Below are 16545 nucleotides of genomic sequence, written 5' to 3' on the forward strand. Positions count from 1 at the left end.
AAAGCTTCTCATCTCTTTAACTTATTGTAATAAGTTAAGGCCATTCAATAATTCGCTCGGCAAACTGTCCGCGTGCTTTATCTCTGTGATTCACTGCGTATATTTTACGACTTTTTGCGGTAAATTATTTGTTCATGTTAGTGAAGTATTTGTATATTTTTAAGAAGCTTTTCTTAAATATAAATTTATTAAATATGCATGAAGTTTGTTTTAATGAATTTGTAACGAAATACGTGTATTTAATTAAAACAAGCATGGAGTGCGCACGTAATCCCATTTTTAAAAAAAAATCTCATAAAATTAGATTTTGTATTGATATATTTTCGGCTCTTAGATGATATCTTGGTTACCAACCACTTCAGTAAATACCGAGGGTAATGCTTATATTTAATTCCACAACGTAGACGTAAGTCGGTTACGGTTAGTCGTAACGGAATATTAAGAAGGAAAATATTCCGTTACCAAAAAGAGTACAAAATCGTTAGCATTTTCAAGTTATTCCTGGCAAGAAAAGGACCAATATTTAGCCACTTTCGCACATGCAGTGGTAGTCGTGCAACAAAGTGCACCGCCCGTCAGTCCGCTGATAAATGCGCATGTGGCTAACAATGCGAATTACACAACTACCACCGTTAAATCACTCAACACGTGTTTTACCCCTTCGCGGGGCATCTTCAGGAGTTATGTTATACCGATTAGTGCCAAACACAGAGTATTATATATTCCTTGTGTTTGAAGTTTTAATTACAAATGCTTACGACCTAATCAGTTTCAAGACAACTATGGCTTGTTTCAATAAGTACACGCCGATTCCTTATTTTTTATATCAGTAGTAGATTTCTGTAGTCGAGCAGTAAACCGCCGATACAAAGTTGCAGCCGACCCCTACAATGCAGTCACGATTCGCTTCGGTAATCGCTTATGTACTTTACAAGAGGCTAAAACACGTAAAATACATGCACTTAGAAGTAAGTGGGCGAAGTATCAATCGAATCGTCTAAAATGCGGCCGTTTGCGCTCCGCCACGTACGTATTCTCACGATGGTAAATAAAAAGAACGACTATTGCCGGCCTCGAGTACGTCTAAACAGTGCGCTGTGCGCGTGACGATGTGTGACCAAGTGTCCTTTGGATGCGAAATAGGTTTTTTACTGTCGACGGCTCTGTTCACAGACAAAGGGAAGTCGTAAAACAGATAAGTGCCCGCGGTGATGCGCGACCTTCTTACAGCGCTGTATTTATGGTCGCTAGTGATGTGCCCCGGTCTCGATTGTTCTTTAAGCCTCCTTTATGACAGAAGTGCCTGTTGATTTCTTGATTATTTTTCGCTTACTTATATTTTAGTATAAAAAGTCTGAATAATATAATCATGGTGGTGTCGGGGTGTCAACGCAGTAAACGGGTAGTAGCAGGGAGCTGCTCTTAACCTGAATATATCGCCTTCAAGTCGTCATTGACGGGTCATAATGTAACGGGTGGTTGTTAATTGTAGGTATAGTAGATTTAATGGGGTGAATGTATAGCTTATTTTATGTCAACTTATGTATGGTACATACTATCTAAAAATTAATGATTTCAAAAGTAATGAACATCGCAACTATAATAAAGTAAGAAAAAACGTTTTTGTAATTCTGATTACTAAGTAATATAAAATTATAATTAATTTTAGTAGTAAACATTAATACGTTTACTATGTGTTCCTGCCTTAGCATTGCCGAAAGTTATTGGCCCATCACATTCTAAAAGAAAACAAAATTAGTGTGACTTATTTAAGGATTATTACTTTATGCAAGATTATTGGAAATAGGTTTAAAAGATATAACGCTTTTTACTGTCAAATCCCTTGATACATCTATCATACAACTCTTACAAACTACCGCCCTGTATAAATTTTTGGTGCCCTGGTTTTTCAAACAGAATGTAGAGTAACTTCTTTTCTAAATATAACTGTCAAATAGTTAATTAAATAAATTTCAAATTGGTGACAAACCATTTCCATAGATGGCGTTGTGTAAAAAGACGATAAAAGTCTACAACGCGATGATAAGATTATTCTTATGTGAAAATTTTATTTTAACTACTTTCGGGAGTGTAGACGATCGATTACCCTCGATATCTCTTAGACCTTCAAATTGGTCTAAAAGGTTCCAAAAGTATCTTTCGGGTTTTGTTACTGTAAAGAGTTCTAAGTATTGTATACGTCTCTGCGACTTTAAATCATTATCAATCAGTTCAAAAGATAAAGGAAAAAGCTTAAAGCCGGATTTGAAACAGCACTTAAGAGATATGTAGTCCACTATTAAAGAAAAATCTGAATACAATAACGGTCTTAGACCAGCTGAGAGTAAAAACTAATCCGTCCCCGATATGGTGAATTAAAAGCATAATTATCTTAATTACCTTTAACGATCTGTGAAGTTTAACTCTTCAATGTTATCAATTATTGTTAATTAATTCAGTAATCGCTTTACGTAGTTACTGTATATATCAGTAATATTGCATAACTGGTAGGTTAATTATAAAAAAATACAGAGATCCTTCTTCAGTGGTTTTTAACGAACTTGAGTAGTATGAAATGGATGTGGTATATACATGTTGTACATTGCTAGTTCAGGACTATGAATTAAAATTAAGATAACCTAAAAAGTTAAATTAAATTCAGTTAACCATTATGATTGTGACAATATTATATTGTGCTAATTATAACTAATTATAAACCTTAACGAAATCGCTAGAAAACTCAGTCTAATTTCATACATTTCAAGACTTCAATAATGATTTAATTTTTCATCATTATTATGTCAGATGATCAAAGATCAACACTATGATCGGACATACGGCTGACCGTCGGTTTTACGTGACCTTGAATATCGTATACCATGGTTGCACAGACTTATTAAGACTAGGGGCCATTTGGGTAAATCATGAACTAAAGGCGGGCCGGCCGCCAGAAGTATAAGTAATTAATTTTTTTTGGTTTTATTCTGGAATAGAATTCAATATTTTTCGAATGTACGAGGGTATAATTTTTGCTGTCGGCGGGCCACCAGAATTCGACCGGCGAGTTGTAGTAATATTATCCATTTTAATGTATTTTATTTACATTGTCTTAAATTATACTCACAAAAGTTTTTTTTTTCAAAAAAGAAACGTATGTCAACGTGGACATACATTAAACAATGATTACAGAAAAATGATATACTGTTATATAAATTATTCCCTACTGCCTTGTGTTTATGCAAAAAAACGTGCAAAAAACTGACATGTTACATTAAACAGTACTATTTTACATGCAAGCATGTATTATGAAGCCAGGATAATGGCAAGCAATAAAATGTTTCTGCTTAACATTTTCATGTTAACGTATCTTTTTACAATCTCATTGACATTTAAATTGTTTTTAAATATTTATAGGAAATAAGTAAAGGTTCATTATTCGCGATTAGTCAAATCATAATGAATATTTATGTTTAATAATCAAATTACATACGATTTTAAATAAAATAAATTTTATTTTTAAATTTGCGAACACGCAGTATCCCTCTTGTTAAAATTTCGTGACATTTTATGTATAGTTTTAGCGAAATAATTACAATGAAGTTAAAAAGATAAAATATTATTTTATGTAATAACATTTCGGAATGAAAAACATGTTTAATTTCTTAATTTTTTATTAATCATCCTATATTTAAAAATACACTCTTATTTAATTGCAAAGCGATTACGCATATGTACATTTAACCTATACTGATCATATAAATCGTGTATTATTTGTTCAGCAATACCACGAGATGCTTTAAGATGCGAAGCTTTAAGGTTTTATTTATAAAATTAGCCGAAACAAGAGCCCAATTAGATACAAATTAGAATCAGGCTTAATTCCCCTGTACACGCTCTTATATTAAAAGAGCCCACAACAAACTCAAAGGACGAGGATATTTTTCCCGGACGCCATTTCAGCCTACCGCGTGCTCCGCAGTGTCGAGATGGATACGGTCTTGGCCCAGCTCTTCACGGGTCACGGGGGGTTCTCTGAGTACCTTCACAGGTTCAAGCTCAAGGAGGACCCCTCGTGCTTCTGTGAACCGGGCGTGGGCCAGACCGTGGTCCACCTTGTGGCCCACTGTCTGGCGTTCGGAAGACTGCGCGCAGATTCTGAATGCCGGATGGGCAAAAAGATAGGGGAAAGGAATATCTCGGCCATCATGCAAGACGAAGGGGAGAGAGAATGCTTCCTCAGCTACTGCAGGAAGGTGGTAATAAATGCAATAGGTAAAAATAAAACAAACACTAAAATATAGAAATAAAAGGAATATAGTAGTACCAAAATAGTGCAATAAATAGTATAATATAAGATGATAATTACAAAGAAAATACGTGTTAAATATTTGAACAATAAATGTAATGTTGCAAAATAAAATAGTAAGGAAACCTATAATGTAGTGGTTGAGAATGGATGTATGGCTAATGGAATGAAAGAGAAAGACTGGGAAAATTGTAGAATGAAAGAAACAGTACGACAGATAAGATGATACATGAAAGAGAAGAATGATAATAATAAAAAATATGAATAAATTACTAGAAATAAAAAGTCCCTGTCCCACACGAGATAGGGGAACGAACTTATTCGATAAATCACAAATATGAGGAGTCCATTGTAAATTTGCATCTAAGGTTAGTCTATTACCTCGTCATTGACTTGTGCAATGGTTACAGTATTTTTTAATTTTTATTAACTTTACGAACTTAGTATTTCTCAAGTACAGATATAGGTAGGAGAGGAGAGGTGATAGAACCGTTTACCGGTTTTCTAACAACCTCTCTTACTGGTTTACTATAGTTAAACTTTCGTATGAAAATCCTTTTAAAGGATTTATACAATGCATCATAGTGGCTAAATTTAACCTATGACTTCCATCAGAATGTTTGTATTTTCTTAATGTTTTTTGCATATAGCAGATAAGGTCTTACGAGATTCATTCAACTAGTTTCGGGAAAAAATGATAAGGGCTATAAATAGGAGATGTGTTTAGTCTGCGTTTTGTGACAAGTTATGTTCCCAGTAAACATTCGGCGTTGGAAGTCGGCACGCCGGCTCTCGTCCGCTATAAATTGCAATTAATAGTTTACGTTATCGTTTGACGAAAACAAACACGGTCCGCACTTGAGCGACGCCGTTCGCAGAAGCGATTACTTGTGAAGAGATTTCAGTTCCGCTTCGCGCCTGCTGTTTATCTGTTTGTAAATAAAGAAAATGTCCCACGTTTCATCAGGGTCAATATATATGTCCATATAATTAAAAATAAATCCAAATGTGTTGCTAACCACAAAACTGGATACCAACTAATATATAATTAACTAAAACTTACAAATTTTATTGTTAATATGTATAAATTTTAGCTGTATTTACCCATAAGAGAAAGTTGTGTAAGAAAAATTGTAAAAATTATTAAACGCTGTCGTGCCTCGCAGCTGGGAGAAGAAAGATCCGTATCAAACAGCGGCAACCCTCTCTCAACTGTCTGCGCTTAGTAAAAGCAAAAAAAATATTGTAAAAAAAACATCAGCGATACAAATTAGAATCAATAAAAAAATACTATGCTTGTTTAAAATGGTCGAATGCATAGATGTACGAGATCTCGTATATTGAGATTAATAAAAAAAAAAACCACAAAACTGGACAGCTCTTCGTTCGTGTCTTATCGGCCACTTGTTAACCCTAGTTCCATATTTCTATTACAATACACAACCATTACTACTACTCTACTCCTGAAGGCTATTTTTTTTTGCTTTAGGACACCAAGAAGGTTCTTATGAAAAAACAAAAATTTCATTCAAATAAGTAAAATAATACACTTTCTTTGCCAAAAAAACTGCAGAGTAAATAAAATTAGTTGCCATAAAAGATCAGGCAAATCATATAATTACAACAAATTGCAATGTTTGACTTAGACAAACTAAGTTTTGTTTATTATTTAAGACATTAATGAAATGCTCACAGGAAATACGTTTTATTTATTTATTTTTTTACATCGAACTGTGCTAGGCTAATAGAATTTTTCAGTACAAAGTCTGTTAATGCATCCATCTATTACTTTGATTAGACCGTTATCCCTAAAAATTCGTTTATTGTAGGTAACCACAAAATTACTCCCCAGGGGGATTTTTTACTTCTCGACTACAAAGCAATCTTTGGGGGAGGCCTAAACCGTGTCGTGGCCGTCTATTGGATGACATAATGATGATATTCTTTTTAGTATACTACTGTGTGTGTGTTTGTTTTAATAGTGTGTTACATTGTGTACAGTTTGTGTTACTAGTTTAGACTGTATATACTGTTAATGACGTAATCATTTTTGTTCTTTGCAGCGGTCTCCCTTGAAACATTGGTAGAGAACTGTCATAGACTACTAGAGAAGTTCCACTATTCGTGGGAGATGATGCCCCTGGTGCTGGCGATCCTTAATTACGCGGGTAGCGACTTGGACGAGGCGTCGCGAAAGATCGATGAAGGTATGTACAATTTATACACTCTTTCATTCCTATGGACACTTAAATATTTTGCATTGCGAACGATACTACAATGCATCAGGCGAAAGTATATAACTTTTTCATTTATTTGTTTGATTTTTTTTTGTGTATATTTATTTATCAATATTATTTTAATTTACCAAAATAATAGATTTAAAACTTTAAGATAGGTTTTAAAATACAAGAGATACGTCAAGGTAAATATATTTGTAAATAAAATATATTTACGTATCTCTAATGTTTCTCTTTTTAGTTTTAAAGACTAACTATTCAAGTGGTTTGGGTAAAGTGCCAAAAATCAATGTTGCCAGACTTTATAAAGGTTATCTGTTTAAAAATTTATTTTAACTCATAAATTTTATTACCATCATGTAATATTCTAATATTTATAATTCCGTTATTTATTCTTAATAAGTTAATAATTTTTTCTATTTTTCCGATAAGTAGTTTTTAACGAATATTCAAAATCGTTATGAAGTACTAAGCATTATTAGACTCGTGAAATGTATTATCTTATATCTAGTAGGTATTGCACGGTCCTGTGGAAAAAAAATTATAATGTTTATTTATATCATTTCAATTTACAATTTTTTTATATATTTTGTATTCTTAATTACAACTACTTCTAAAACTGAGTTCGTTCGTTCGCACTAACGCAACTTTACTATCAACGTTTTTTAAAAAGTATATTTTAAATATTACTTAAATTCGAACAAACTCAGTTTTTCAGCTATTAAGCGAATTGTAATTTTTTTAATTTGTTAAAATGGAAATCCTTTGCTATTGATAACTTAAATATTAAACAAAAAATTGGAAGCTGTTTTCGTTAGATTTTTAATAAATACATAAGGCATATATTGTTAGTTTCGAATACAGATGTTTAAATAATATTCTGTCATCAGTTATTTTTTTTTATTTATGAAACTTAATGGCGCTGTATGGTGCCTATAAGAAAATTAGGAAAAACAATTTTTTACGGTTACATCGCTGACTAACGGTGTATCTTGTAATCGTGTTAATTCTTATAATTTAGTTTCTTATCCTAGATTTTCTGAATTTCTTCCCAAAGAAATAGACTATAAACTAATTATATAATAACTTATTCTTTATTTAAGTATTTAAATATAGAATAAGTTGTTATAGAATAAGTATTTCCAGTATTTAAATGACTAAACTAACGAAAATAGCAGAACTTAAACTCTGCTATTTTCGTTACGAATTGTAACAAACCTAGAATTTTGTAGGTTCAAAGACCATCTCATGTAGAGATATTGTCGTATCATATAAGACCTGTGTCTTGCAGTGGTTGTCAATTAACCGATATTGTGATGATGACTCTGATGAAAGACCATCGTACGCGTATATTTAGACATATATTAATTTTCTAGTACTATGTCTCCTTTGTGGGAATTGCGGCCTTTGTCGTTCCAAGTTTGTTATTGATACGACTTACTCGTTTTCCCTGTTTAATCTTTTATGAATTCTGCTATCTCTGCAGTAAAAAAGTTTTTAAAGATTTTTTCATGATCTAGATTTTTTTAAAACAAAATTATCGTCGGAAACGTCGTTAAAAAGCGTTTCTATTTTGAAACAATTACGATAATAAGGTAAAAGAGAACACACGATCTAAGCGACCTTTATGACAATACGCACTAATTAGTAGTATTTACAATTAAGAATGTTGATAAATAGAAATTTTCCATGGATACCGGTCTTAACAATTTTTAATTTTTTTATTTCAACAAGGCGCTTGGTCTTTTATTTGTCACGAGTTGTAAAGTTTATTCACGTTTACTGTCCGAGAATTTTTACGCCGGAACTCAAATTGCGGGCTAAAATAACTTTTAATTTGCAAAGCTGACGACTGCTATGCCAAATGGCACAATTAATATTGTTTTTGCCAGTGGACCGAACCGCCGGCTATGTTACTTGCGTTTTATTAATGAAATTAAGTGTTTAATGAATGATATGCGCTCTGCATTACTTAGTGTGGGGCTTCCATATTTGTACCTAGCGGTGACCGTCTTACATCGTACTCGGTCAATTTTTTAAAATACCTGCAGAAACAAATAGAAATATAATAATTAGTATCAGACACTGAGTCATTAAGTAGACTCATTAGTATGTGTTCTAAAATGGAATTGTTCCATAACTTAAGTTGCGCCGGCACCCAAGTCTACATTTTAGAATTATTAGTCTTTAAATACAGGGGTGTAACACGACGGTAGATCAAAATTGCCTGGGTGTTGGTAACAAAAATACCTATCCCTTTCACGTTCGGCTAATATTTCAGAATTTGAAATTTTATAACTATATGATTCGTTCAAAACTTTTCAATGTAACTGTTAGGTCTACGCTCGTGTTTTTTAACTCAAACCAGCTAAATACCAGGCCATTTGTATCACGTAACAATATCCAAACTATATTATTAGTGAAAGAATTTTTAAGCCAATAACACAACAGTTTTACCAAATTTCTTTATTTGCAATAATACAGCTCTGACTAAACGATGTTGGTTTATGACTCTTACTAACGTATATAAAAAAAAAAGAAATTAGGCTCTTTAGTTTTAATTATATTCCGTTGTACATTCGAGATTATAGTTTGAAAATTTATTCTTAATATTGGTAATTTGATATTATTAAAACAGATAAAAGATTTATAGTAGATGTTAAACATAATGAACGCATTTTTCTCTGCGTCTCTTTGTAATATAAAATGTTAATATATACCTATTAGTAATTTCACGATATCAAGAATATAAAACACAATAGCAAATGATTTTCATTTTCAACATGAAGTTTGTTGGTTTGATAGAAAAAACTGTGCGATACAATCTCCGATAAAAGGTTAATTTTTTAACTCTGTATAATTTGATGATATTTCGGTTACAAGCAGTTTTTTCTTTCAAATAAAATGCCCGCGATGCAATGAAAACCGCAAATGTTTGTCCGCAGGGAAGATGATCGTCAACGAGTACGCCAAGAAACACAATTTAAGCGTCTTTGACGGCGTAGAGCTCCGGAACTCGACACGCCAGTACGGACTTTAATACAGTAATATTAGTTGTTCTAAAACACACACACACACACATACTCACACAACCCGAACACACTTACAAACCTTACATAACATGGACCGCGTTGACAGGCCATATATATATACACTTAAAATTCCCTTTAAATTAGCCAATGGAGTAATTTAGAATTTTTATAGAACAAATATAAAAACACATAATTGTTTTTTGAACAGTTCTATTATTCGCTGATAAGTATTAAATTTAAAAATGTATTCATTTTGTAAATATCTTTAACATGTTTTTGAGCAAAAAACTATGCAAATAAATATATAACATTGATTATAATTGTTTAATAATACGCAGACAATTTTTTAACTAGAACGTTGTCTATCAGAATCTTTTAACGATAACAAAAACGTAATTAAAAAAAAAAAAGTCACCATTAAATTAACACGTGTAGAGATAAATCTGGGAAAACAGTGGACACGTTGAGATATGACAGTGCACGAAAGTTTACATTTAGTGCGTTCAAATTTAGAATTCGACTGTTCGCAATCATAAAACCGTTGCAAAGATCAAACATGAACATGACAGTCATTACCAACATTCAAACTTGACGTTTATGTTAGTGGCTCCTCGCGAATTGGCTGTCGCGTCTAATTATAACAATTAACAACTGGTTGGTAATATTTTATTAATATTATTACATATTACGAAGACAAATATCAACTATCTTCCACGGTTATTTCAAATAAAATTACAAAGCATTTTAAGACGTCGACGGTCATACACATTTTACAAATTGAGAACGAAAATGTATTTGCCGCCCGTAGTAGTATTAAATTAATAAATACCTTTTTTAGTCTTACTTATACCGGTGCCGTTCGAGGGGTTTTGCAAAAGTTTGCAAACCTCTTTTAAGGTAACAAAGTTCGACAGCTATCTAGGAAACCTCGGGCCGCCATATTGTATAGTTTCACTGGTTGGGAGGCCGCCGACCTTTTAGATCACTTAGGTGGACGCTTCATGGAATAATTAGGCACAAGAACCTCCTTAAGGCTTTCTTGACTCTGGCTGTCACTGGCCGAAAATGCCCAATTAACATATTCTGACTTAAGAGCATCCGAAAGCGCTGGACCTCGATCTTGGCTGGTTGCTACTATCTGGATGACATTACTACTATTTTGTGAAATGTTTGCGCTGGGAGAAATGGTGGAGTAAATTTCAGCAATGATTTTATCTAGACTTAGTGTTCAAGCGCACAGTCACCGCTTGAAGTACCCTGGGGTTTTCCGGTGAATACTTTAACTTGCCGAACCTTAATTTCTATGGGAGCTCTTGAAGGCAGGGGCTATCTCAAACACGGTGAAGTTGTAAATATGCATCTTTTATTCATATCAGTAACTGATGTGAAATGAAATTGTTTTACTAAAATAGATCATTTTAGTCTAACTAAAAGATTTTTTATAACGATAGTATAGAATGTTTTTTATAAGTTATCGATATATTTTAGATATGTCACTGTGTTTTGTTTTTTTCGCAAGTACAGTCGACTAGTAACTGCTTTAAATGACACAATAATACATTCAGAGATATGCACATTATAAATGTGAGGCGTAATGCATTGAATATTTATGACAGGCGGTTATGTAAATTAAGTCTTTTATAAATTATGATTGAAACATTGTATGATCACTATCGTGGAATATTAGCGATGGTTATTATTAGTATTTGAAAAGCTGATTGAGATGTATAAATAACACTGCATAAAACATCATAAAAAATAATTTAAATTACGTGTGTATTGAAATTATGGATCAAGAGATTATACATATCTTTTTGACTGTATATATAAAATGTTACTAGCAGTTTTGAAGTGTCATGAAGTATCTATTTTAAATGTACGGGGCAAACGCATTTTCGGTTCTCGCAGCGGCTTCGCGCCGACACTGTTGCAGATAAATTAATCACGATTCGCACCGCAACACACACGAGCCTGTCGAGAGCGACAGCGAATTCACACCAAACAGTACAGAATACAATCTAACCAGTAGTGATTTCCACTTTGCAGTGACCGGACGAAGGTGGAGAGATTCGAAATATAAATGAATTACAAATTAGTGACTCGACACCAATTCCATTCGAGCGTTGAGGAATAGTGTTGTGCCTGTGCGTGATATCGATGTTTTTTTATTTAGTGTTGTTTTCTTTTTTGTAGGAAAATGCTGAGCGAAATTAATATAAGTGGTGTACTATCGACGTCGATGAAGTTATTTTGCGAATGATACTTTGTTTTACAAGTGCGGTGTTTTGTGTGGACGCGTGCTGTGCGATGCTGCTTATTGCGAATTACATCGGACTATGTCGCTGTTACATCACCGGACTCAGGTGAGCCGAACCTTTGCTAATGTATAGTTTTTTTGTTTCTTACAAACTGGCTTAAAATTCTATATTTTATTTTTTATCTTTTTATATTTGTATCAAACGAAAACAAATTATTGCTTATTTTCGGTAAAATTCTTTTATGGAGGGACCTAAAATTCAATAGATCTTGTAACTACGTCTATTTACATAAATTGTTTTTTCTAATGAAACAAGAAAATAAATATGTAGTCTTTTGGATAGGCTTTGCAAAATACTTTTGAAAAGTTGATACATTAATACACGGTACTTTTATATATATATATAGAGAAACCTGGCAAGAACTTTTTTTTCTGTTAAAGTCGCTTATTTGTTACGTAAAAATCAATATGATACTTACCCCAGGCAGATTTTTCTCCTTTATAATCTTTCTCGCATTCTTTGGGATCGAAATTTAAAATTACTTCGATTAATAAAAAAAATATGTCTGTTAAAGGATGTCATGTTGATTGATGGCCCGTACCTCATTAATAGCGTCCATACTAGGAGATTTTGTACAAATTAATGTTAGTATCGTATCGTACATTATACGATCAGGTGTAGCTTCACGGAACGCTGCGCAAATGTTGCATTCGTGTAACGGCAGTCTGTAGCACAAACCGACTACTACGACATAAGTAGACCGTTGTACACAATCGTCAAATGCTCGTATCTTCGACAAACTTTGAAATACATAAATTCATATTGTTGTTTAGAAGAAAGGAAATTGATATTTATAGGCTAAATTAAAGAGCGTCTTTTAAAATACAAATTTTTGTGAAACATTGCGTCTGCGTCAGACATTTTAAGAGAAGCAACAACATAGTAATTAATTCATATTATTAATTTATATGTTCTCTTTAGTAACCTACATAAGAGAAATGTTTGCGTCGATTTTCTAATAATAATTCCATTAGTCATAGTGGCAAAATATATACCGAGTACTCGTAATAATAATTTAGGAGACGTTTTCGTAGTTGACTGTTGTTTCGTCATGGATATTTGTTGATGAAAAAGCCATATTAATTTAGAGAGCTGCCAAAATCACTGTATGCCTTAAATATGCGCAAGGTAAGATGGGGTAGAGTATCGGCTGTTCTTTTAGTTTGTCGTTAAAATTCACATCGGCGAAGGATCTTTGATCATGATCTTTTATCTTTGGCTCCCCTCTCTCGGCGCTACCCTAAGGAGTGATACATCGGTTTCGGATGCACTATAATTAATAATCTTATTAACTTTTCGAGGGAAGTTACCTAACAATCCACTAATCCGTACTTGGAACATAGTTCATTACTGCCCGTCAAATAGAGACTCGGATGATATGTCAGAACAATACGAATCAATAATTCATTATAAACTGATTCAAATGCGATTTAAGTTTGAAATGAACAAAAAAAATTGCCGGTTCGCATTTACAGCTTTGCCGCTTTTAAGCAGACGGACTTCAGCTATACTTCTTTACGGTAAATTGACGTGTTTTCTAGGAGCCTTGATGCGCTATGTTAAATAATCCACTGCATTGGGAGGTTTTAAAAGGTCAAGGACGTTCCTTGGTGTTTATGGGCCGCTAGAAGAGGTTTCGTGTGCTACCACTCGCTACGCATTTAGCTTTCAGATTTTAGAGTGCTACACGATACGGCTGAAACTACGCTCCATCGGTTATTAGTTCATCCAGTTTGTAACATATGTACTAGATCAAGAATGAACAACACTCGCTTGCCACCCGTTAAACATGTTTATATGGCGAAACAAGTATTTCTAAAATTGAATATGTTTCATTGATTATCTCTTATCTTTATACGTTTATTATTATTCATACTTCATTAATCATTATTCCGACTTATATTCATTTTGTATCGGAAAAATAATAAATATTTTCATAATAAATTTCAAGTAACTTAGTTTTTCTATTTTTGTTTGTTTTTACAATTTGCATTAGGATTTGTACGTGGAATTTCTATTTTTTTTATTTTAATGTTTATTATAAATGATTTTATGTGCGGCTAGCCAAAAAAAATAATTTGAATTGTCCCTTGCTTAAAAAGATTGCTTACCACTGTATTAGATAATTATTATATCTGATACAAAATCCTTCTAACTTCTAACAACAGCGACCTTTAACCAAAAATAACGCCTTTAGTACCATCTCAACGCATAATATTCATGATTTTTTTAATCAACGAGTCTGTGTCGAGATGGTTGATTGATTATTGGTGAAAAATTTTAAAGCAGTGAACGTTTAGTTTTTTGTCAGCAAAAATCTTTACAGGTTTTTCACTTCTTCCTAATCAATTTGCTTAAAGCAATCACTGAGAAATGTATGTAGGAGAAAAATACTTATCGAGCAACATTAGGACAGTGAGCGTTGACATTAACAGGAGAGGATGTCACGGGGACTGTCACATTTTCGATTTACCACGAATATACGAGTGTTTCTGTTTAATTAAAGTTCTTGGTTTAAATCAGATGTTTTCACTGCTACATATAATTATTTTAATTTTTCCAATAACTCAAAAAGATAGTAAACAATATAATTAATATTAATATGTAATGTTTCGGATTTAGAAACGTTTATTCTCACTAAATGATTAATACGTTATTCGCTATTTCTGAAACTTTTTTCGGATAGGGTTGGCTATACATTGATTGACCGCAAATGAACTATAAAGGTTAGCCAATTTAAAGCTTTGAGACCTATAACCAATCCTGAACAAGGCAAGAATTCTATTCTTTTACTCCTCGCAGGATTCGATCTTAACTTTTACTTCTGTATATTATAATTTAGTTCACAACGTGTAATATAGATCCGTGGGTATCATGTTATTTTATTTTAGTAAATCGACTAAATTACTAGAGTTACTATGAGAAAACGATATTTTGAAATCAGTAGTTAAGTTTAAGTTTGTGATGTATAACATAGTTAAATATTAAGAATTTGACAAAAGAATTTAGTTAAAAGTATCAATTTATCTAATCTGTGTGAGGTGGTAATATTATATGAGAAGTAAAATAGTATTTATAGCGGTTTGGGTGAATCACGTAATAAATTTTAGCAGAAACTTATGCACTAAGGCCAAAAGTTTTGCATTTAAATATTTTATCTTCGCACGGGACTATAAATTGTGCGTCAGATAAAGTCTAGAGCGCTTTTTATATTCGACGGCGGGCCGCGTCGGACCTAAGAACTATTTTAAAGCTGGCGCAATAAACGGAGTTTTTATCACTTTTCCGTTTATAATATTTTATTCGTCGACTCCAAAGCCTTCGCGTATATAACTTCGGACGTTTATAATATGCAATTATGGATTGTAAAAACGTTAAGCGGAATCTTCTTAATGGCCACCGTTATAAAAGAAGCCGGGTCTGTAATGAGCGCCTTGTAGGCAAATTGTATTTTACTCGTAGATTCCTCGAAGTGCAATAAAATTTTTGCAATTATGTTTCGGGTTTGTTTTATATCGCTCTCCTTTTTCGAAGTCTTCAATTGAGACTTTTTCAGTTCACTTAATGTTAAAAATATTTTCACCTGTGATAAGTCCCTAACAACGATTACTAAACATTGAATTTAGACATTTATTTAATCTTTCATTCGAATTTCTCAGTGAGTATCTTCAAATGTGGGATTAAATGAATAAACTTTATTTTAAAAAAAGCTTAACTATGCTACTTTCAGTTGAATGTAGCTTATGATTGTCTTCTTATTTTTCGATTTACAGAAATTTCACACAAGGTTAAATAAACATTACGCTGTGTCTTTCATTTTTATTTTTATTTCTTTCATTTTTTCACTTTTATATTGTGCTTGCAATAGAATTGTATAGATTGGCGGCTAAGCAAGTTTGTGTAATAATCAACCGTTGTTAGCGGACTATTTTGTATATATTTATCTATTTTATATATGGTACATAACTTTGACTTTTATTAACTAAATTTTAAAAAATGTTCACTGTTTTGTATTCTTATGAATTACACATACGTGTAGGGGTGAAGTTTTGATCCGTTAAGACAATATAAAAGTAATGGTTATAAGATATAGCACCCCGAGGTAAGCGCTCTCTGTGCTCCACTCCTTCAAGCCGGCAAAACCTAATGTCAAATGTCAATATGACAACTGTCAATATGTTATTTTAAATTTTGATTTTAATAGATTTTTTATCTGTTATATTAGGTTTTAAAAAACGTATATCAATAAAATTCCGAAAACTTATTAGATACAATAAGAATTTAAATTTTCATGAATTTCCTTAAACATTTCTGAAAAAAAAAAAAGAAAGAGAACACATTATATATTATAATCGACAATAACTATATCTGTTTATTAAAAGTCATTTCAAACTTTTGTTAAACAATAAGTTTATGTACTTTTTCCTGTAGTCATAAAATATGCCCACACCTAGCGATATCTGTTAGACACCTCCATTGCTAAAAGGTTTTTTTTCGCGTTTATGGTCCCTTTAGCTTTTAAAATAAAGTTCACTTTTGCGCGGCAGGAAGGCGCACACAGGCGGGCATAATAAAAACATCGTAGCTCATTTTCAATTACGGTTGGACGCGTCGTAAAACGTTAAAACCATGTATCTACCAATAGAGCATCG

General features: G+C 32.6%; 1 protein-coding gene across 3 annotated transcripts in view; it reads left to right on the forward strand.

Annotated features, from left to right (window-relative positions):
- dsx (doublesex) overlaps positions 1 to 16545 on the forward strand; it is a 186683-nt gene that overhangs the window by 57293 nt on the left and 112845 nt on the right. Inside the window, exons 2-4 of one of the 3 annotated variants that reach the window (XR_011106745.1) lie at positions 6370 to 6513; positions 9489 to 9570; positions 11769 to 11938. Coding sequence is in view for 2 of the 3 variants with exons in the window: in XM_068763152.1 (XP_068619253.1) it covers positions 6370 to 6513; positions 9489 to 9583 (239 nt within the window). In the remaining variant the exon portion in view is untranslated. Of the gene's footprint in view, positions 1 to 6369; positions 6514 to 9488; positions 9588 to 11768; positions 11939 to 16545 lie in introns of those variants that run through there. The other 2 variants (XM_068763152.1, XM_068763151.1) reach the window with 2 other exon arrangements.

This window comes from Battus philenor, unplaced genomic scaffold, assembly GCF_028537555.1.
Source record: "Battus philenor isolate CCGP_79_NKW_IND1 unplaced genomic scaffold, ilBatPhil1.0.hap1 SCAF_17, whole genome shotgun sequence".
Classification (NCBI taxonomy): Eukaryota; Metazoa; Arthropoda; class Insecta; order Lepidoptera; family Papilionidae; genus Battus; species Battus philenor.